Here is a 24,596-nt window from a genome sequence, read left to right on the forward strand (position 1 = left end):
ATCCAACCCAGTATCCTTAATTTTTGAAAGGCTGAGTGATTTACAACAAATGTCTTCTCACAATCCGTAACTTTGTCAAAAAATATTTGCAGAAGTTTCTCACCTCGCCTTGGCAGCCATCTTGGAACTGGAGAGACCCTACGCAGGAACCAAGGTTGAACGTTGGTTAACCGGTGACGTCACTCCAGTCGTACCGGACCGAGTTTTTGCGACCTCCGGTTCAACTCGAGTCACCTTAGTTGACGCTAAAACTCGCTCGAAGTAATTCGCACCTTAAACTCACGTGACGTATCTCACGTGATCTGGTAACATGACAAATAATGACGTTACCTTTCAAAGATGGCGGCTACATGTTGCTGCTTTAGACGAGAATAGCCTTCGTTTGTATCATGAATGAATGCGCCGCGTAATCCATTACTGTCACGTGGGGCAGTCCAAATATGGTTACGCTACGTTTTCTTCCGGTTCCTTTTGGCGCGCGTTTTTTGACGGCTCACTTGAATCTTCGATCATTCTCCACGATGCCTTCTGAAACTGTGACTCTGAGGTTCGCCAAGCTGACCAAAGAAGCCTCCACTCCGACACGGGGGTCAGAGTTGGCTGCGGGATATGACTTGTACAGGTGACAATTACTTACACTTCGACCGAATTTAAAAAGTGATGTTAAATTTTATTAATAATGGAAGGGCGCTGGTTCTGTGCGACGCTTAGTTTTCGAGATAGGTGTGACTGAAAAGAACAGGACGTCACATTCCAAATAAGCACGACTATGTTGCAAGTGTAAGCCGCTGAGATTGCATTTCTTTTGCATTTCTTCGGGAGGTTTCCGCAAAAATAGTTATTACACGATTTGCGCGAGACAGTTGAGAAGCAGACGATCTCTGAGATCTCTGTTCGTCTTGTGATATTAAACGTTATTTTGTATGATAACGATTCACTTGCAAACTAAAGTATACAATTTGGTGTGTCAGTGGTAAATGTAAATAGAAATGTGTAATACAGACAAAGCAAACAAATAAACGTGTTTTTCTCGTGAAAATGTTGCGTTGTGCGGGTGTTTGGGTGTTCACGTGATGTACACAAAGCAAACGAAGTGCGGGACGGACTCTACTCTGACACTGACAGAGTCTCTGTGCTGTAACACTGGCAAGTTCAAAACACGAGAAAAACGAGTTCGTTATGCGGGCAGCCACGGAGTATGTATTTTTCAAATGGTTGTAACATAAGTCTTGTATTTATCACCGTACTCAGGCCCTATTCTTTTTTTCGTCACACCGAAAACCGTTAACGCAGCATTATAACATACATTTTGGTACCAGGAGAGGCTGTTCCTGGTAATTTTGAACTTGAGCGTGTTAACCCTTTCGCTGCCAATCAAAACTTGCGTATGTGCCAGGGAATATTGGAGTTCGGGGTGTAGACTAATAATTCACAAAAAATTCTAGCTCCAAACTGGCAGTAGGTAGGTAAGTAAAACCTATGTTATTTTTAAAGGAAATTGAACCGAGAATCTGTTTTTAGTGTCTAATCATGGAAATAATAATTAGTTTGGCTTATAATTTTTAAATATGAACTTTTGAAAAATCAGTCCGGCACATCTTCCGGTGCCTGTGGATCAAACACAGGTGGCTGTTTTGCTTGCTCCAAGAAAGGATTATAATCACTGTCATCTACCTGTTTCCAACGAATCGTCCGAAAGATCTCCCCCTTCCCCTATCAGTATCCATAGTCATTTGCACCGCCTGTAGCGTCAGTCCGGCTTTTTTTTCCCCTACTAGGGCCCGGTCGACTGTCACCGTTAGCCATTTTGACGAGTTGAGATTTCTCTCCCTTACCCTGTCGCAAAGGCCGAAAATAGCCTTCAGACGCAAAACCGTGTGACCATTTATGTTTATTCATGAGAATGAGGTATCCTTCCAAGCCATTGGCTGCTATTTGTGTGTCAGCAGTGACGTAGCATTTCTGGAAAATTCCTGAACGGAGAAGACGGGTAAACCCGTCCTAAGGCGCTGCGGCTGCACAAGCGCATGACGAGTATACCCGTCATAAGGCAGTCAAGGGGTTAAATACATAGCTCAGAATCAGTGACATTTTTTACTTATTTTTGATACAAGTCCATGTAAGCAAGCCAAAGAACATTTGTCGTGAAATTAATTGACGGATTGCAGGGATGTCGTTCGGCGTCGGACATCAGACATTTATCGATGAAAATCCCCAAATGTCCGATTCACATTGCCCCTTGTCGGTCAGATGTCCTATCGTTTTAGCCTGAGCGTGGTCATTGTCCGATAATACTCCATTCCTTCGGACAGCGCGATATTCGTTAATTTTCATTTCAAGATACAAATCTTCTAAAAGACCGAACGCTCTCGTGTTCAGCTGACACTGAAGTTGCCAGTGCCGCGTGCGGATCTTTTCTTTTGTCGGGAATTCCCGAACCGTTTGCGGTATGCGCCGTTTGGGTATAACCGTCTCTGTGCAGCGCACTGATCTAAAAATAGTGGATTATTTTTAGATCAGTGCATGCTACAGGAGTATGGGAGACAACTACTGACTGAATTTGTCGTCTGCTTTTGTTTTCGATACGAGACGAAGCACTGAATTATGCCGCTGAAAAAACCCTAAAGCCTGCAAAAGATCAGCATTAGATCAAACCGATCATTTTGTTTTTCAACTTTTATCCAAATCATGCAGTTTGTAATCAAAGTAAGAGCTCTGAAGTTGTTCATGTTGGTTTCTTTTTTGTGGTTTCTTTGAAACTAAACAAATACAACATTATACGCACACTGTGTTGATATTATGTGTGTGTTCTACAGCGCGCGCGTGGGCGTGTGTGTGTGGGCGCATGACTTTGGAACAATTCCATGGAATGTGTTATAAGCTGTTTGGCGCAAATTCATGTCCTATTAGACTTTCTGAAAGCGGTCAAATGTCTTATTGATGCTGAAGAACTCAGGACATTTGTCCTATAGGTATGGATTTGTAGCAACATCCCTGGGATTGAGCTCCAAACTTAAGCATAATTAATTGATTTGGTTGTTCAATCGAGAAAAATGCACCAAAAATGGCGTACCTTGTCAACCATGGGACATCATTTACACGAAAGAGTTGTCTCCCTTGCCGCTCATAGGATAATTCCTTCTTTGACACATGTAAACGAAATGCATTCGTACAGTTCATCGGAGTTCATTCCGTAACTTCAAAGGGATCTAAAATGACTTGTTATGATTACAAGTGCAGGTTCTACAAATTTGGAGACTTAAAAGTTAAATGAATTTAACACGCTTGCCCCTGCCGCCGTGGAACCCGGCCTTTCAGGTTTTTCAAAATTTTTTGGTGTTAACCCTGATTTAGCGCTATCCCCCTCTCCCTATTAGTAATTACCTTCTTGTGCCTCTTCCAATGACATATTTGAAGCAGTGTCTCCATGAGGCTCGGAGGGCTAAGCCAAACAAGAAAATGTTTCAAAAGGGTAAAAAAAAAGTTCTGGGTTTGGTGGATCGGGGAACAGCAAACACTGATATTTTTTTTTCTTGGCCTCACATGGGGGATGTAAGATGTTTTTAACTTTGCATCAAATCATGTTTAATCTTGTTTAAATTGAACAGTGCCTATGACTACACAGTACCAGCCCATGGAAAGGTGGTTGCCAAGACGGACATTCAGATCGCACTGCCAGAAGGCTGCTATGGACGTGTTGGTGAGTTGTGCTGATGTCTCATCACCGGCTGACAATAATCAAGAGATATTTGCGAAGTACAGCAGTGGTAATCCTCAGTCCATGTTACTTTAATTTAAAAGCAGTCAGGGTTAGCTTCATGGTAACATTTTGTTTGACTTGGCGATTTTGACTCAGCTTTATAAACTCATTGTAGGTGATATCTGCTTTCATGGTCCTCGGCAGAAATGAAACAAACTTACATTGGTACATGGTCCTGCATAATAAAAACATAACGGCTGAAGGGGCGTTGAAAAACAAACAAAGTGGTCCTTGACCCCTGTGTGTGTTTTGATTGAAAGTGTCCACAGTATCGATCAGTGTTATATGAAGTCTTATATCGCACGCATATCTCCAGACTCGGACTCAAGGCGCAGGGATCTATTTATGCCGTGTGAGATCATAGATGGAATTTTTACACAATACATCACGCATTCACATCGACCAGCAGATCGCAGCCATTTCGGCGCATATCCTACTTTTCACGGCCTATTATTCCAAGTCACACGGGTATTTTGGTGGACATTTTTTTTATCTATGCCTATACAATTTTGCCAGGAAAGACCCTTTTGTCAATCGTGGGATCTTTAACGTGCACACCCCAGTGTGTGCTGCAAACCTATAATTTCCAAGCTGGCTGTTGAAAATGAAAGATGGCAGATAAATGAATAAAGTATATTTTTGTGATTGATAGTATGATACAAATCCAGGGATGACCAAATCTCAAAATGTTTACTTGCCAGCCGGGCGAGTATTCTGAAGAAAGTCACTAGCCCGGCAGAAATTTCACTGGTCCGGTACATACCGCAGTTGATCTGCAGTGTTTAGGCACACACAAAAAAATAGTCTGTTTACGGTAACATAGGTAAGAAGAAGAAGAAAAAAAAGGGTCGGTAGGTTGGGATTTTTATTTTTTATTTTTTCCAAAAAACATATTTTTGAGTTATTTTGCCAAAAAAATACTTTTTTTTCTTCTTTTTTTCCCCCCCCAACTGCAGAAAAGAAAGTCTAGGGTCGCGCGAAAAAAATAGGGTCGGTCGGGATACCGTAAACAGACTTTTTTTTGTGTGTGCCTTATGTGGCTTTAAAACTCGATATTAACAGGGTTCGTACAGGTCATGGAAAACCTGGAAAGTCATGGAATTTGATTTTTAATTTTCCAGGCCTGGAAAGTCATGGAATTTCAATTCAAGTCATGGAAAGTCATGGAATTTAACAAAAATAAGAAAGAAAAAAAATTAACCTTCAGCACGCCAGCAGCGATTTTTGTTGCCCAGCCATTCCCCGATTTGCGTCGCCAGCACAAGGCTTGTTCATATGACCAACTTCTCGTTCGTATTTGCATACGAGAATAACGGTATTTTTGCCATTCCCCGATTTGCGTCGCCAGCACAAGGCTTGTTCGTATGACCAACTTCTCGTTCGTAATTGCATACGAGAATAACGGTATTTTTGCCATTCCCCGATTTGCGTCGCCAGCACAAGGCTTGTTCGTATGACCAACTTTAACGGCACTTGAGCCAAAGCGAGGCTCACTTCCTTCCGTTATCTCGTCGTGTCGTCTGCGCTGCATTTGAGTCGGTTTCGTCGAAGTTTTCTGCTTTTGTTTTTGCATCGATAAAGTACTTTAGCGCTTCGACAAGCAAGATGGAGGATGATGAGTTTGAAACTTTCTTTCGAGTTGTTTCTTGACAACAAAAAGTATGGGGAATTGGAACGAATTACCGAGGAAGATCTTCGCAATGAACTGTGTATCGCGGTGAAAAAAATGACAGTTCGTCAAGTCACAGTGACGGTTACGAAACGGAATTTACGAAAGTGCAGATGGATACAAACAGTGGCTGGTCCAGTTTAGTGAAATGACAGGACCAGCAAACATTACCGATAATCTGACTGCGTAGCAAATGCTTGACTTGCTTGTCAAAGTCAAGCTGCGTAGAAACTGACTCAAATTCAGTGCAAAGCATGCCAGTGTCAAAACTGGCAGTGACAAGACGTAAAAAGTTTGCGTGTTCGGAAATGGCGACCTTTGGATCTAGTCATGGAAAATGTTATTGAGGCTCATGGAAAAGTCATGGAATTTTGTTTCTAAAAACCAGTGGGGACCCTGTATTACAACCAAAAGTGCTGCACTTTACCAGAATTTCACTGGCCAGCCGGACGAGTTGCCAGGCAGTTTCTACTAGCCCGGCGGATTTTTTACTCACCCCTGGCGACCGGGCGGGCGATTTGGCCATCCCTGAAATCATAGATGTACCTGACTAATGATTTGTACCTGTTTTGCAGCTCCAAGGTCAGGTCTAGCGGCAAAGCATTTCATTGATGTTGGAGGTAAGTTCAGTGAATCTTATTGATAATACATGATTAATAATATTAAATAATAAGAAGAAACGGTCCATTTATGAAACTTAACATCAGAAAAAGGGATTTTTGGCTCACGAAGTGTAGCCTATGCGATCGTAACTTTGTCTGTGCGTGTGTGTGTGTGTATGTCTGTGGTAGAAACTTTAACATTTCCGAGTCTATGTGTGAGTTGTTATCCAAGACTATGGATAAAGCTCGCATAAGATTACGTGACGGTCAAAAGTGTTTGACGTCAATTAATGCATCATGACGGCATGCCTCCCTGTAGTCTTTCTCTCTCGCGTGGTGTGTGTGGTCTCGGTCATTGTTATTTTGAGCGGGCCGAGACTATTTGGCAGTCGTGTCCCTGTAAGTAGGCTACATGCAGACAGACAGATCTAGATCTAGTGTCTCTCTTTCTTGCACAGTGTCACCTAAGCTTACTGTGTGTGTGGGTGTGTATGTGTGACGGAGTGATTGAGTTTGTGTTACTGTTTGTCTATTTCTTACGTGAGCCTTGAAGGCTTCGCCTCTTGTTAGTTCTCGTTGTTGATCACAAGGTTCATGCTAAAGAGAGCAGTGCTTGCTTTATTGATAGAGTCATCATAGACTGTTCTGGATTCTGTTGGTGGCATGTGCCGTTTAACAGAGCTAGGCAAGGGTGTTCTGAGCAGTGGCCAAAAACGCCTAAAACTTCTTTCCGATTGCTGAAAGCTTTGCCGTAATTTTGGAACTGCCGACCTTATTTCACAATTGGGCAACGGCCGCACATTTGTTAAAGAAAATTTATTTTAGCACCATCTATGATCTATTTCTTGGTATTGTTTTGAAGGAATTCAAAGGTTGGCAAATGAACAGCAGACCTGTTTACCCTCCCGGATTGTCCGGAATTATTACGGATTTGGGGTCTAAATTCCGGTATTACGGAAATCTACCGAAAATTCCGGAAATTGCGGTCGAGAGAACCTTTTTCGTGCGTGAAAATTCGAAGTCGAAATTGTGGTAGTCACCAGGACTGTGATTTCAAGGCTGACCGAAACAGCCTTTTCTGCGCATGTGCACAGCAAGGTATTTGTCGGATTCCGCGGTTTTGAGATTGACATTGGTCCGAAGGGTAATATAGGATCTCTGTGGGGACGAAATGCCAACCAAAAAAGCGAAAGTTGTACAGAAATATCGGCAAAACTATTAAGTCAAGTGGCTGTGTCTGGTGAAGTTTAAGACTGAGCGAACCACATTCATTTTGGTGATCGACTTGAGATCAGTGCAACAACAAAGCTAATACGAGTCACGTCGCGGCACGTGTCCCGAGGTTAGACGCAGTACACAAATGAACATGGAAACAAACAAAAACACGAAATTATGTTTGGCAAAACATGAGCCTGCTTCGCATCGATTTTATTTGACCTAGGTCTCTACTTCCACAGAATCTCCCAGACCCGCGAACCGATCTCTCACCACGGTCAGTCGCGCCAGAGACATAGATGTAGGTCTATGGTCGCCCTCATCAGTGACTGGCGCTGTTGCCGAAATTCAAGTCTTTCTGAGTCTAAAACTGATCTCCATTAATATTTCTCCAATATAGCAAAGATCACAGTTCTTTGAATCGAAAAACTTACAACAAAATTTTTAAATGAAATAAACGAATCGGTCCTCTAAAATTAAAAGTAGCTTCTGGAGAGAGTTATTATGACTGGTTTTAATGCAGGATGTCTGATGTGACAGAATGTAAGGTGGTTTTGTTCACATGCATCTAGATTGTAAATAGTCCAAGGGCGGAGTAGGGTGGGGGGGGGGGGGGGGTATGTTACAGGGGTTCCGGACCCTCCCCCCCCTTGCTGTCAAAAAAGCAACAAAAAACACAAAAATTCAGTCTGTGGAGAAAAAAAAATTAAAACATTTTCTGTCTGTGAAATTTTTGTTGTTGTCGGGAGCAGATATCAATGAAGATAAATTGCCATTATTTAATACTAACTTTATAAGAAATAATGAGTGGCTGCTGACACCAGTTTATCATGTTTAAAATCAAGGATAAGCCACAAATTGTTAATAAAATAGCTAAAATTCTTCAGCCAGACCCCCAACCCCTGGACCCCTCTAACTCTCTTGCTCCGCCCCTGAATACTGTTTTTGTTTTGTTTTGTTTTTTTAGATAAAGTAAACTTGTCTTTGTTAACTTGCATATATATCAGGTGTCTTGTGTTGTGTGTTTGTGGTGTGTGTGATCGAGCTTCTGTGTGTGTACTGTTAAACATGGTTAACAATTTTGTACTTGTTTTGCATGGTAGCGCGCGAATTAACGAGTCGTTTCATCGTTTTCAAGCTGGTTTATGGTTGATAAAAAAGATTACTCAAAGATGCCTCAAATTACGGAAAAGTACCAGTTGCATTCCTGATTTTCATTTGAGGGGGTAAACAGGTCTGGAACAGTATCATCAGGCATGGGAATTGTCCGCCGAAAGGCAAATTTCCGCCGAAATTTTTGTTTGGTCTGCCGAAAAAGCAAAAGTGTTCGCTGAAAATATTAGTGGGGGAGGCATAAATTGTTCTAAAAACTGAATTTGATGGCAAACTTGGAGCTCAGATGACACCAAATTGCACCATTTGGGTTCTTTGGAGAAAAAAAAATCCCGGGGGGGGAGGGCGTGCCCCCGGACCCCCCCTAGTAAAGCTAGGCGATTCGCGCCATCGACTTTGCTATTCCTTACCAATGTTAAGCCTTTTTTATTACTTTTTTTAATTCCCATGCCTGATCATGAGTATGTCGTGTTGGAAGAAATTATATCATGCATACAAAGTTTTAAAGAGGGTTAGGTCCCTTTATTTACAGTTCAGGCGCAGACGCACCCAGACTCCCTTATTAAGGGAGGGAGAACTTGAGCCCCTGTCAGTCACTCCAGTACACGCGTTCGGAATGCCCGATAAGCGTGTGCTTGATACGGTTAGTTAAACACCTCCCTCGGCCTTTGGAAACTTGACACTGAGAGCCGAAGGCGCAGCTCCTGTGCCCAGTCCATAAAACAAGAGGCACATACAATACACGCACAGGGGTAGAGGAGACGAAATAGGTGAACAAGAATAATCAGATATGTAATAGTTTTACTGCATTATAACAAACATTTAGTGTTAATGCTGCTACATTTAAATTAAAGCCATGGTTTTTTTAAGGTGTGACGTCAGTTTTTGTTTTTGTATCCGGGGTTGTAAGAATTTACATGACAAATACAGAAATGTGATCATGCAGGCGAGTTGCAATGATACAGGCAACACAGATTCCAGGCAGTTCGAGTTCATCATTGTCTGCTGTTGATCTTTGAGCAGTCGCTGTTATTCAGAATAGTCCGGCGCCTGTGGGTGGACATGAATTGCGAAAGCTGTTCCGAGAAGGGTTTAAAAATATTAAAAATTTTAAAAGGAATATAAAAAGGGAAAACATCAATCTACATACAAGTAAAGGCTGTAGTTATCTGTCTGTCGTGAAAAAGTTCAATGTTTTCCTTACACACTGGGTGTAAATTATGAGAAATACATCTCAGCAACTTTTCAGCAAATGCGATACATGCAGATACACACACGAAATCAGCGGCAGCATGAACGAAAAGCCGAATTTCGATCACAATTTCGAAGTTATAATTGGAAACGATGAGAGGTTGAAAGGAATGAGCTCTGTCTGAAAGAAATAATTATAGACTGCTCAGTTATTTTGCTTTCGTTGGTAAATAAATAAGGTAAACGCTGATAATGGCTTTTGTGATTTGTATTTGTTTGTTTAACTATGTTTACAAACATGCGTCCCATTGTATGTATCAGGCTTGGGAATGATTCGCCTTTCGTCGTAAATACGACAAAGTCCTTTTTTTAATTGTGTAAGAAAAGAGCCTTTGTGTGCAGCCCTTAAAAATGCTTAAAACCCAAAATGTTCAGGTCAATACTCCCTAACCGCTTTTACTCATTCCGAGGCCTGATGTATGATTACTCTGTATCTCTTGCTCTTGTTCAATGTTCAGAAACATACCTTTGTCACAATCATTATTAAAGGTACTGAACTTGTCAAATCCAAGTGCACGAGCCCCTGGGGCTTTTAGTCATACCTCAGGCAGGTGGGGGTTAAACTCAAGGGTCTGCCAAACCCGGCAAATGCAGTAGGCAGTCCAGAGATCCCTTGGGTTTGTTTTACTACCATAGGAGGATTTTTGAACTGTAAATGCACCCAGCTGCAACAAAAACGCAAAACGAAGGCTGTGAGCTGCAATGTGCCTTTAAATTTCACTTTAAAATGCTGACGTTTTGAAAGTTGTGTTGTTACGCGACTTCAGTTGCTGCATTGAGACAGCTTGGTTTTGCTGAGGTTCTGGCCTGGTGGTTTGGAGCCTGTATCGATACTGAGCTAGCCATTTGTTTTGGGTTGGTGTGTGAGTTCAGGTGTTTTATGTGTTTTGTTTGCACTGGTGTGTTGTTGTTTTTAAACATGTCTTCATTTCCTTGACAGTTTATTGTGATTTAGAAGTTAATGGATATATATCATGTTTTCCATTTTTATTCATGCTTGCACAGGATTTACGTAAAGCTCCGTAAGTCTTGACTTTTCACCATGTAGTTTGATTTCTCACTTGTTTTGCTGTCTGTCTCTCTCTCTCCCCCCCCCCCCACTCTCTCTCTTTCTCTCTGTCTCTGTCTCTCTCTCTCTCCCCTCTCTCTCTCTCCCCTCTCTCTCTGTGTGAGTGTGTGTATGTCTCTCTCTCTCTTTCTGTCTCTCTCTGTCCCTCGCTGTCTCTCTCTCTCTCTTTCTCTCTCTCAGTCTCTCTCTCTCTCTGTCTATCTCTCTTTCTCTCTCTCGCTGCAGCTGCAGAGGTTTCCCTCTTTCTTAAAAAATAATTGAACTCAGTTTACAATGATGCCAGAACGAAATCGTTTGTTTTGCTCTGTCTGTCTCCCCTCCCCTCTCTTTCTCTCTCTCTTTCTTTCTCTCTCTCAGTCTCTCTTTCTTTCTCTCTCTCTGTCTGTCTCTCTCTCTCTCAGTCTCTCTCTCTCTCTCTGTTTTTCTGTGTGTGTCTCCCTCTCTGTCTCTCTTTTTCTTTGTCTCTGTATGTCTGTCTGCCTCTCTCTCTCTCTCTGTCTCTCTCTCTCTTTTTTTCCCTTCACTTTTAGTTTAAAACTGTCAACACATTTTCTAGCACTGTGAACACATTTTTCGATGTCAGTTTTGGTATGTTTTGTTTTAATTTGCTTGCTGGGGATTTTTTTCTTGTTTTGTTTTGCCGATGTAATTGAAAACAATTCTGGAGTCGTGTTTGAGTCGTGAATGCACTTAATGAAGTTTTCATAAGTGTTGTGAAGTTACACATTTCTTGCAAACTTCGGTAAAATGGTAACTGTGTTTTATAAGAGTTTTTCAATTGTAGCTCTGCAAAAGCCACGATCGCCTACCCTATCAACAGGGTTCGTACAGGTCATGGTAAACCTGGAAAGTCATGGAATTTGATTTTTAATTTTCCAGGCCTGGAATGTCATGGAATTTCAATTCAAGTCATGGAAAGTCATGGAATTTAACAAAAATAAGAAAGAAAAAAAAATTAACCTTCAGCACGCCAGTGGCTATTTTCGTCGCCCAGCCATTCCTCCCCCCCCCCCTTCGTATGACCAACTTCTCGTTCGTATTTGCATACGAGAATAACGGTATTTTTAACGGCACTTGAGCCAAAGCGAGGCTCACTTCCTTCCGTTATCTCGTCGTGTCGTCTGCGCTGCATTTGAGTCGGTTTCGTCGAAGTTTTCTGCTTTTGTTTTTGCATCAATAAAGTACTTTAATAGCGCTTCGACATGCAAGATGGAGGATGATGAGTTTGAAACTTTCTTTCGAGTTGTTTCTTGACAACAAAAAGTATGCGGAATTGGAACGAATTACCAAGGAAGATCTTCGCAATGAACTGTGTATCGCGGTGAAAAAAAATGACAGTTCGTCAAGTCACTACTAGGGAGATTTAAAAGACAGCACGTTTCGTTTTGCAGCTCGTTTCGTTTGGTGAATGAGTCACCCCGCGAAACGGAACGTGAAACGAGACGGCATAGGCCGCAGACAAGATTTAGATGTATTCACGTTTCGTTTCGGAATGAAGGAAGGGCGATAAATCTTCAAGTGAAATTATCACGTCTGTCCTCGATCAGAATGGAAAAAAAACACCCTAGGAGGTGGTCCAGAATCGGGCATACTTTGATTATTTTCAGTCCAAATAAATCACACAGACTTTGTTTATACAAAATCACATACGAAGCCAGAATAAAAATTCGATGCGATGACCTACTTCTGCTTCGCCATTTTTGCTTTCTCACCATGAAGTTGGATAAATGTACCAGGATCAGCACCCTTCAAAATATTTCAGTTCACAACAGTTGTCTACCTCCAATGAACACATTCTCAGCGCTGAAAGACTGTGAAAGGGTTGATGAATCTAACAATGCATAAAATGGCCAACAAATAAAACTGTTAGTGTGCAAAAATACTCACAAAAGTTGACGAAATATTGTTCGTTTTTTGGGGGTGGAAAACGTGAGTGCGTTTTGACGTTCCACGTTCCGTTTCAGTTGACCTTCACCTTTCCAGCGAGAGACCCCCGAAATGATGACGTTTACCACGACGTTTCATTTTTTAAATCTCCATAATGTCAGTGACGGTTACGAAACGGAATTTACGAAAGTGCAGATGGATACAAACAGACAGTGGCTGGTCCAGTTTAGTGAAATGACAGGACCAGCAAACATTACCGATAATCTGACTGCGTAGCAAATGCTTGACTTGCTTGTCGAAGAGACACTGCGTAGAAACTGACTCAAATTCAGTGCAAAGCAAGCCAGTGTCAAAACTGGCAGTGACAAGAAGTAAAAAGTTTGCGTGTTCGGAAATGGCGACCTGTGGATCTTGTCATGGAAAAGTCATGGAATTTTGTTTCTAAAAACCAGTGGGGACCCTGTATCAATGTATGACTCCATGCTGTTAAAGAATGTGAAGGAATGTTTAGGATTTTGAACGGGGGCAATATCTTCCAAAGTAACCGAGTCGAGATAATAGAGCATAATTACTTCAATGTTGAGCACAGACATATTTGTCGGAGAATGCAAAAATAATGTAAATAAAATCATTATGTGTGTGTTGAACTGTTACTTAGGTCAACTAATTCAATTGAAGTAGATTTAGTAAGATGTGAGTGTGTGTGTGTTTGAATGATAGAAAATCGCCTGCCGTTTCCGTGTATCCGTGTTTCTGATTGTGGTGTGTGTGTGTGTGCATGGGTGCAGCCGGTTTTTGGTTTCATCGGCTGGCCGGCAGTGCCGGTTTTTGAAAAGTTGACGAGCATAATAAACAAGAGGCGAAGCCTTCAAGGCTCACGTAAGAAATAGACAAACAGTAACACAAACTCAATCACTCCGTCACACATACACACCCACACACACAGTAAGCTTAGGTGACACTGTGCAAGAAAGAGAGACACTAGATCTAGATATGTCTGTCTGCATGTAGCCTACTTACAGGGACACGACTGCCAAATAGTCTCGGCCCGCTCAAAATAACAATGACCGAGACCACACACACCACGCGAGAGAGAAAGACTACAGGGAGGCATGCCGTCATGATGCATTAATTGACGTCAAACACTTTTGACCGTGACGTAATCTTATGCGAGCTTTATCCATAGTCTTGGATAACCACTCACACATAGACTCGGAAATGTTAAAGTTTCTACCACAGACATACACACACACGCACACACACACGCACAAACGCACAGACAGACAAAGTTACGATCGCATAGGCTACACTTCGTGAGCCAAAAAGAGTGCTTTTAAAGAATACAACAAGTCGCGTAAGGCGAAAATACAACATTTAGTCAAGTAGCTGTCGAACTCACAGAATGAAACTGAACGCAATGCAACGCAGCAAGACCGTATACTCGTAGCATCGTCAGTCCACCGCGCACGGCAAAGACAGTGAAATTGACAGGAAGAGCGGGGTAGTACTTGCGCTGAGAAGGATAGCACGCTTTTCTGTACCTCTCTTCGTTTTAACTTTCAGAGCGTGTTTTTAATCCAAACATATATCTATATGTTTTTGGAATCAGGAACCGACAAGGAAAAAGATGAAGGTGTTTTTAAATTGATTTGGACAATTTAATTTTGATAATAATTTTTATATTTTTAATTTTCAGAGCTTGTTTTTAATCCAAATATAACATATTTTTATGTTTTTGGAATCAGAAAATGATAGAGAATAAGATAAACGTAAATTTGGATCGTTTTATAAAAAAAATATTTTGTTTACAATTTTCAGATTTTTAATGACCAAACTCACTCATTAGTTTTTAAGCCACCAAGCTGAAATGCAATACCAAACCCCGGCCTTCGTCGAAGATTACTTGACCAAAATTTCAACCAATTTGGTTGAAAAATGAGAGCGTGACAGTGCCGCCTCAACTTTCACGAAAAGCCGGATATGACGTCATCAAAGACATTTATTGAAAAATGAAAAATGGGGATTTCATACCCAGGAACTCTCATGTCAAATTTCATAAAGATCGGTCCAGTAGTTTAGTCTGAATCGCTCTACACACACACAGACACACACACACAAACACACACACACACACGCACACACACACACACACACACACACACACACACACACACACGCACATACACCACGACCCTCGTCTCGATTCCCCCCTCTACGTAAAAACATTTGGTCAAAACTTGACTAAATGTAAAAACGCGTTAAAATCAGTCAATTTCAGGATGAATAGTATGGTTTACTTTGTATGTTTTTGTTCCAGGAGAGGTTTTTTTGGGCATTTTAAATACTAAAAAAAGCTTCAGCTTCGGGGGGGCTTTGCCCCCCAGACTCCCCCAACGGGGCGCTGCACCTGTACCCTGCCAGGGGACCCCAACTTTTGCAGGTTTTTGGAATTTTCCAGGTTGCACCCATGTGTGTGTGTCACGTGTCGTGTGTGTGTCTGTTATTGCTGAGCATAAGTCATAATGATTTAAAAAGTTCGGAAAGCCTGCACTTGGTCAGATATGTATCTTTCAACCTTTCAGCTGAGTAAACTTTGATCAGTCTTTCTGTGCTCGAAGTAAAAAAAAAAAAACGGGCCTGGTTTGAGCAGTGACACAGGGAAATCTGTACATTAAACCTCTGCAGCCCTACAGAGAGAAATTCTCTCCAGAGTCTTCGGAGTTGTCAGCGTTTGGAAACTTGATAGTCTGCTACCGATGGTGGGAAAGTTCTTGACCGTAGGATGGCAGGTCAAAATAACACACTGGGACCGAAGCGGCGGTGGAGCTTAATTGATACCGACATGGTTACTGCACAAACGGCTAGCTAAGCCACTCCTCTTACTGGCACGTGCGAACACTGTGATGGCGCGTGCTGCGACCGCGCCTAGACTGTTTAGGAGAGAATTTACCTGTGAGGGAATAGCCTTACAGACCACTAACAATGTTTAGGATGCATGCGTGTGTTGGAGTGACTTCGCTACCGATCATTGGTACGAATGCACTTTCGTAGCTTCACACCATTTTTACATTTAGTCAAGTTTTGACTAAATGTTTTAACATTGAGGGGGAATCGAAACAAGGGTCGTGGTGTGTGTATGTGCGTGTAGAGCGATTCAGACCAAACTACTGGACCGATCTTTATGAAATTTGACATGAGAGTTCCTGAGATTGATATCCCCGAACATTTTTTTCGATAAATGTCTTTGATGACGTCATATCCGGCTTTTCGTGAAAGTTGAGGCGGCACTGTCACGCTCTCATTTTTCAACCAAATTGGTTGAAATTTTGGTCAAGTAGTCTTCGACAAAGCCCGGACTTCGGTATTGCATTTCAGCGTGGTGGCTTAAAAATTAATTAATGACTTTGGTCATTAAAAATCTGAAAATTGTAAAAAAAAATATATATATATATATATAAAACGATCCAAATTTACGTTTATCTTATTCTCTATCATTTTCTGATTTCAAAAACATATAAATATCTTATATTTAGATTAAAAACAAGCTCTGAAAATTAAAAATATAACAATTTATCAAAATTAAATTTTCGAAATCAATTTAAAAACACTTTCATCTTATTCCTTGTCGGTTCCTGATTCCAAAAACATATAGATATATGTTTAGAAGGCATATGTACGCGCTCCCGTGTTTACAAAGTGTAGTTTGCCCATAATCGATGTCAAACGCACCATAAGACCATATAATGACGATATGTCACCATGCGCGGACCATAATACATGCATTACAGCTTGTTCTAGCCTCTGAAAAAGTGAGGATGTCAACAAAGCCGCGGTGTTAGCTCCCTTGCATCAACGTTACATGTGTTGCCAAATCTATAAATAGGACGATCCAGATCAAAATGAAAATTAACATATCTCAACATTGAAGGGGTCCTAGACCACAATATTTTGCAGGGAACTTAATTTAGCATGTCTCCAGCTGTTGGTAAAGCAATTAGCGTGTATAGTCATCGAGTACATATGCCTTTAAAAACGCGCTCAGAAAGTTAAAACGAAGAGAGGTATAGAAAAGCGTGCTATTCTTCTCAGCGCAACTACTAAACCGCTCTTCTTGTCAATTTCACTGCCTTTGCCATGAGCATGAGCGGTGGACTGACGATGCTACGAGTATACGGTCTTGCTGAAAAATTGCATTGCGTTCAGTTTCATTCTGTGAGTTCGACAGCTACTTGACTAAATGTTGTATTTTCGCCTTACGCGACTTGTTTTGATGTGACGTAATTTACGACGCACGATACTAGCCTGTGTGACGGCTTGGAACCGATGCTTCATGCAGACGTGACTTGACCGCAGACGACCAGTCGCTAATTTGTTAGTATCGATGTGCGGGAGTAGTTTGATAAAATGACAAGTTTCTTTATGATAATAGTCACTTACGGACTTGGTTGTTTAACGACGGTTAGCGGAAAATAGGGTAACGTAATTCGAGAAAGAATCGGATTATTTGCCGGAAGTTAGTGATCCAGGGTCAGAGTTCACGGTAGTGCATGAGTATGCGAAATAGTCCAAAGAATCGAGGTCTATATAACGTTTCGGAATTCGCGGGCTCAGGATTCCTTGTCCATCGGGAATCATTAACTTTAACTAGACTCTTTGTCAATCGGGAGTCGTTAACTTTAGCTAAATTCCTTGGTAATCGGGAATCGTAAATTTTAACCAAGCTCTTTGATAATCGGGAGCCAGCCTTTCTTTTTAATCGTAAGGATTGTTCTTAGATCTGTAGTGATAATCATTCTTTGTTAATCGGGAACCTTGCATTACACACTAAATAGCTCCTTGTCAATCGGGAGCTTTGTTATAAAGTCTGAATAAATTCCTTGATTAAACGGGAATCTGATAATCACTCCTTGTTTAAGCGGGAGCATGGGAAAGCCCCAGAATTAATTAGCGACGGTATGAAGACAGACTGAAACATGGACGAAAAGAAGTGACGAAGAGAGAAAGGGAGAGAGCTTGCGAAAGAAAGCGACGGCGATTTTGTTCTATGAACTTATGAAATAAATGTTTTAAATTGTACAACCACGGTGTGGGCTACTTCAATTCGCAAGAGAGAGGCCGTTGGCCGTGTGAGAGCTAGATACTACTGCATCGGGGATATAAGAGGGAAACAGGAAACATTCTTACACTCAAACAAAACACAACGCGAGGTCAGACAAACATCACGAGTAAATAATGAACATCCTGCACAACCCCCCTGGCGGCCCTCGGTTTCAATCAAATCTGCCACATACCCATGCATTGTCTGTGTGCAGCTGGCGTCATTGATCAAGATTACCGTGGCAACGTAGGTGTTGTGCTCTTCAACTTTGCTGAGACAGAGTTTGAAGGTGAGTAATGTCCCTTTACCTACTATATAATTTTTTGGGGGGAAATATGAAATGTCCATATGCACTGTATGTTGTTATTTAATCTAGCTTATTGTTTTTATTGTATCTGAACTTCACAGATTCCCATGTGTTCCTAGCTACTTTTTGGATCAGTAGTCTTCAGACCTGTTTACCAGTACATTTGGGCGTATTTTGTACGCCAAATTATTATCGGTACGCGACACACGCACAAAATACGCCCGAGAAAAAGTCTAGAATACATTTTCCGGTGTTGGTGTGCTGATTATGGGATGGTACAACTGATACCGGTTTCGGTCGAAGGGAGATAACCATGACAGCGAGTCTTCAGCTGTGGAAACCTTGTTCAGTTGTTGGCACGTGCGATTGTCTGGACAATCGTGGCAGTGAAGCGGAAAAATGTGCCAGTTTCGGATGACTATACCAAATCTAAACAGCAGAAGCAGCAGATTTTCTTGGAGAAATATAAGAAAGAGCCAGGAATTGTGGAGTCTACTTTGGGAAAAAGTCATGCACACTGCAAGTATTGTAAATCAGATTTCTCCGTTGCCCATTCTGGGAAATATGACATCGAACGACACTGCATTTCCAAATCTCATCTGGACAAGGTTGCTGCAAAGAAATCCGCTGAAAGCTGCCAAGGAAAAATTTTATGAAGTTCATTCCCGCAAAGCAAATCCTGCCAGAAGAAAAGTCTGTAGTCCGTGCTGTAGCAATGTTTTCTGAGATGATTGTAAAAATAAACTTCCGACTGTCAACCGCAGATGTTATTTCACGAACTTCATCTTTTCATTATCAATCTGTTTGGAAGACACTGGTTATAATGCTATAAACTGACAGGTAAAATAAAATTAAAATAAAATGTTTTATCCCTGTTGTATTGGAAGGAGTTAAATTCTGAAGGTGTTCACAAGACTGACATGCTATTCTTACACAAATACGTTTGCATCCACGCGTACATTTTCCCTAGCCCATGTGGCTTTGCTTGCAAAGTACACCAACTTTTTGAAAAATACACTCAACTTTTTGGGAAAGTACTCTTGCCTCGGGTTTAGGGTAAACAGGTCTGAGTCTTGCTTTCCATTTCATGGTCAGGTTACTTTTTGCAGTGTTTTTTATCATGTGAGAGTTTGGTTTGCTACTCCATGGTTTCCTTGCAATTGTTGACTGCATTACTGTATATACCGTAAAGTACCTTGCAAGCGCCCACCCCCCACTTTTAGTCCAAAACCGTGCATAGGGTATAGTACCTTGTAAGCGCCCACCCCCCACTTTACACCATTGAAATCAGGGGAAATGAAAATTCCGCACTTGATCTGCTAGTTTTGTGAATGATTTCCCTTTCTTGCAAAACCTATCATGTGTGTCTGCACGCCTTGGATCTAAACGCCTGCAAGTCAATGATTGATTACAAGATGCCGCGGATCAATTCGTACACCGTTGCATTTAAGCTGTCAGCTCTTGACTATTTGGATAATAACGCCAATGGAAATGTGTCGCAAACAGCAAGTGAGTTTGGGGTAGATAGAAAAAGGAGAATGGCGAGAGAATCGCGATACCCTGTTACGTCACCAGGCCGGAAAGGAAAAGAAGCGAAAATTACATGGCGGTCGAGACGTCAGATCAGAAGAGGTAGATGAAGGTGTGTTAGAATATCTTGATCAAGAGCGGGCGGAAGGGGGTGTCGTCCGCAACAAAGATTTGCAAAGAAGAGCCTTAGAACTGGCTGGTGGACTGGACATAGACGAATTTGTCGCATCACCTATGTGGCTGAAGCGTTGGAAACAAAGGCATGCTGTCGGCGAGGTACCAATACCAACCAGATGTACCCCTTGTTCAAGGGAAACAGAGGGCACAGTGCGGCCGACAGCGGCACCTCTGCAGACAAGAAAAGGATGCGACGGCATTTGTCTCCCCCAAGCTCTTCTAATGACAATACGAACAAGAAAAACAATGGAAGATGAAAAAAGAAAGAAGATATGATTACGAAGTGATCAAACTGCTCGTGCATAGGGTGTAGTACCTAGTAAGCGCCCACCCCCCTACTTTGGGTCGGAATTGGTGCACAGGGGGGGTGGGCGCTTACAAGGTACTTTACGGTATATGCAAGTATAGGTAGCTCTGGAAATAGTGCTTCAGCAAGGTTTCATTTACTAGTCCGCCCTGCGCCATTGGCGCATTAAATCTGAAAATGTCCCATCACAATTCCCTTCAGTGCGTCAAAGGGCACATTGAGATAATGTACCACTGCACCACCAAATGTACACTTTATATCGGATTACACACACACACGTACGCACATAATAACACACTATAGCGGCTAATTCTCAGATGGCACCATATTGCACCATTTTGCATCTTTGGTCAAAGCGCTACTTGCCTTCGACTATGTCCCATCAGAATATGGAAGATGGGGACACGTGTCCCATTGCCTTTTCATCCCAGGCTAAACCCTGCTTCAGGTTTTACACCTCTGGGGAAGTGGACAAGTCAATAGTCGTGTGTTAAAAAGGAGGATGAACTCAATACTGATGTGTTTGTTCATCCCATATTCCTTCTGTAACTTGTGTATTATGCAGGCATGGGAATTGTCCGCGAAATCGCGGATTTCCTTGAAAAGGAAATTACATTTCAGCGAGAAAATAAAAACTTGTCTGCGCCAAACAAAAAGGTACATTAAATTAAATGTATACTATTGTCTCTCTATCCATTATTTGATTACACGAGAACTATCAAAATATTGGTCTAAAATGCTCACATTCGTTTTCCGTCAAATCAAGTCAAGTCAAGTCAAGTCAATATTTCTGTCCCTGTACCCCGCCGGAGCCTGGGCGCACCCTGGACCTTGGCCTTTTTTTCAGAGTTTTTTCTATTTTGGAATTCCCATGATTGAGTGAGTCAATAATCTGTGCAAGAACATAAGTGAGGAATTGGGAAAGCAAATAATCGTCATGAATTATGTCATTCCTAATCTATGTGCAGTCAAGAAGGGAGACAGAATAGCACAGCTGATCTGCGAGAGAATCTACTTACCTGCCCTTGAAGAAGCAGAGGTGAGTTTGGTTTTCTTTTTTATATTCCTGTCAAGACTGCCTTGTGTGGTGTAAAAGATGGTAAGTTAAGGCTACAAGCCTTGGACAGAACAATAATTAGGTTGTGGAGGGGGGGGGGGGGGGGTAGCAAAGCAGATACCTTTCAATCATGCCATCCTAAAATATCTTGGTATATGAAAGAACCCATTCTATCTTTAGTAACATCAGATTTTGGGAAAAGCCCAGTGAGCGGTTGTATCAACGCGCGTCGACTGTAGGTAATGGTTGTTGACCACTTCTAATGTACTTCTGGGGATGGGGAAGGCCGAGAGGAAATAGGCACCTCCCTCATAAAGCTCGCTTGAGAACAGTTGAGATCTCTAACATCTTGCTCTCCTATGGTTAGTGGAATATGGTTCGTGGAATACCATTACCTTTGTTGACTCACATGCGAAGCAAAAGTGAGTCTATGTACTCACCCGAGTCGTCCGTCCGGCCGTCCGGAAAACTTTAACGTTGGATATTTCTTGGACACTATTCAGTCTATCAGTACCAAATTTGGCAAGATGGTGTATGATGACAAGGCCCCAAAAAACATACATAGCATCTTGACCTTGCTTCAAGGTCAAGGTCGCAGGGGCCATAAATGTTGTCCAAAAAACAGCTATTTTTCACATTTTTCACATTTTCTCTGAAGTTTTTGAGATTGAATACCTCACCTATATATGATATATAGGGCAAAGTAAGCCCCATCTTTTGATACCAGTTTGGTTTACCTTGCTTCAAGGTCAAGGTCACAGGAGCTCTTCAAAGTTGGATTGTATACATATTTTGAAGTGACCTTGACCCTGAACTATGGAAGATAACTGTTTCAAACTTAAAAATTATGTGGGGCACATGTTATACTTTCATCATGAGACACATTTGGTCACATATGATCAAGGTCAAGGTCACTTTGACCCTTATGAAATGTGACCAAAATAAGGTAGTGAACCACTAAAAGTGACCATATCTCATGGTAGAAAGAGCCAATAAGCACCATTGTACTTCCTATGTCTTGAATTAACAGCTTTGTGTTGCATAACCTTGGATGACCTTGACCTTGGGTCAAGGTCACATGTATTTTGGTAGGAAAAATGTGTAGAGCAGTTCTTAGTGTATGATGTCATTGCTAGGTTTAGCTGAAGGTCAAGGTCACGTAAAGGTTAAGGTCAAGCATGTGCGTCGTATGGGCTTTGCCCTTGTTTTTAATTTGAGGCCTGTTTTGTCCATGTTTCAGTCATTGGACAAAACGGATCGTGGTGCCGGTGGCTTTGGATCTACAGGCAAGAACTGAGACAGCGTTAACAGAGCGATGGCCAGTATCAGAGTAATTTTTGCCAAGTGTGTGTGAAACCTTGCTGAACTTTCTGTGGAGTTCGTTCAGAGGCTCGCATCAATCACGCAGGAAAACGGCAGTCACGTTGGTTTTCTAGATTCTTTATTGATTGTTCATGTCTTCCATTCTGTAGTTCCGTTGGTAATGTCAATAATCACGTTATCACGCATGCGCAGTGAGCTTATGACAAAAGGATTGCTGTACGCTCCTGATTGGTGCGTATTCTACATTACAGAAGCGATACATCCATCCCGCAGCAAAACTCGTCTGCTACAGATAAAATACAAAAAGTTCAGTTAGCCGGTTGCCTGGTTTGGTCACCAAACCAGTCCAAGAGGAAAATACCTAAAATACTTTACTGCCATCGGCTTAAACTATAAAACTACATACAAGAGTAATTTAACTTGTTTCCCTGACTATTACAATAACACTGAGTGAGTGAATGTGTGTGTGTGTGTGTGTGTGTGTGTGAAACTATAAAATAGTTAATCTACAATAACAATGTTACATTTAACATACACAATAATTACAACAGACAAAATAATCACTCTGTCACATGTGCAAGTGATTTTGCAAAGAAAAAGAGATGGATTTGAAAGGCTTCAGATTATAGAGTGACGTAAAATAAATGATCAGATTTGGTAAATTCAATAATATCAGATAACATAACATTTCTTGCGTGTTTTCAAGAGTCATGATATTGATGATTGAATGTATATCGTGTGACTAAGCAACATGATCAGTCTCTAAGAACCCGAGGCCACACCTTGCAGAATGTATTACAGTGGAACCCCTATTTCAAGATCTGAGAAAACCGCGTCTTAAATTAAAATGGATGTAAATCTACAGAGATGAACTGAAAAAGAAAGGGCTTGAAAGAGGGGTTCCACTAATCTTCATCAAAAGACGCAGAGAACTTTGAAAATCTGAGAAACAAAGGGGCATAACTAAGTGTTCTAGAGGCATACACCATGGAAGTTGCAACTAATCTAACACCCCAGGATGAAAGTCGCTTGTTCATTTTGATGCTTCCTATTCTCTCGGGTGTCAGGAGACTGATTCCACAAAACTCTCACTCGTTGCATGTGTCGTATGCATTTAGAGCGCTTACAAAATGACATCCCTTTGATTATTGCATCTACTACTGTAAGAAGTTTAATGCTTGAACATGCATGTAGAGAAGTATTCTGCAGACAAGCTATTCTTGAGGCCAACTTCAGGCAGGAACCATGAAGATTTGCATGCAATAAGTTCAGACAACTTCACAAGTGAAAGTAAGAATGATAACATTTTCATCAGGCTCTTTATTTTATTTAGACCAAAATCACACAGACTTGCAACTGGAATGCATGCTTCATATTTGTAAAACTTGCTTCATTGCCTCCCATTTCTGATTAATGCAACAACACATAAATGCTCGGTTGGTGTAAAGCTTATATTACAAGACCAGGCCCTTCAATCAGAGGTGGGCTTATGATATGCTGGGTGATCTTAGAATAACCCTTTTTAGCGGATGAGCGTATGATACGTAGAGCGGGGCACAAGGTGAGTGTCTGCAGAAAAAATGTAATAACTCCTAAAATACTAATTATCCTGCAACCATATTACAGTTGTCAAAACCCGAAATGTAGCGCTACTTATTCACGTTGCTCTTTTTACAAAAAAAATGCGTATCTATTGAATAACTATCCAAAACACAAGGCAGGACGCTGATTTGTGGTCGGGTGCTCTTATGAAATACCCCCCTGTGCGCTTATGATAGCTTGATTTTTCGGATCGGATGCGCTTATGACTGGTTATTCGCTGCGCTGCCTAGTTTTTTGCTTGATGACCTGAATGATCTTAATTAAATGTTCTCATTTTACAGATCATGGATTATAGATGTTACCATTGTGGAGAAGGGTTCTCCATCTTCAAAGAAATCATAACCCACACAGTTGATAAACATGAAGCACATAAGCTTCGGTATTGTTTTGTTCAGCTTAACACGGAGACAGGCAAGCGGAGGCTATGCACAAAAGCATTCGATTTTTCACCAAAAGAGTGCGCTGAGAAAGGCTGCAAAATAGTTGTAACCGATCAAAACAAAATAATAGTGGATAAAATTCCAAATTCCATTGGGCTTACTCCAGCATCTCAGAATGGCAATCAAGAGGCTCAAGAGCCTACGCCAGTGTCTCAGAATGACGATAAACATCCCCAAGAGCACACTCCT

The 24,596-nt window shown here is 41.5% G+C and overlaps 1 protein-coding gene across 1 annotated transcript; it reads left to right on the forward strand.

The window, feature by feature from the left end:
- The first annotated feature begins 436 nt into the window (after positions 1-436).
- LOC138947317 (deoxyuridine 5'-triphosphate nucleotidohydrolase-like) lies at positions 437-23,055 on the forward strand. Its single transcript, XM_070318765.1, has 7 exons — positions 437-622; positions 3,609-3,700; positions 6,005-6,049; positions 17,879-17,953; positions 20,954-21,024; positions 22,283-22,389; positions 22,939-23,055. Exons 1-6 carry the CDS (start codon positions 441-443, stop codon positions 22,337-22,339), a joined length of 522 nt encoding a protein of 173 aa, XP_070174866.1. The 5' UTR covers positions 437-440; the 3' UTR covers positions 22,340-22,389; positions 22,939-23,055.
- Positions 23,056-24,596: the final 1,541 nt, after the last annotated feature.

This window comes from Littorina saxatilis, linkage group LG1, assembly GCF_037325665.1.
Source record: "Littorina saxatilis isolate snail1 linkage group LG1, US_GU_Lsax_2.0, whole genome shotgun sequence".
In the NCBI taxonomy this organism is placed as follows: domain Eukaryota; kingdom Metazoa; phylum Mollusca; class Gastropoda; order Littorinimorpha; family Littorinidae; genus Littorina; species Littorina saxatilis.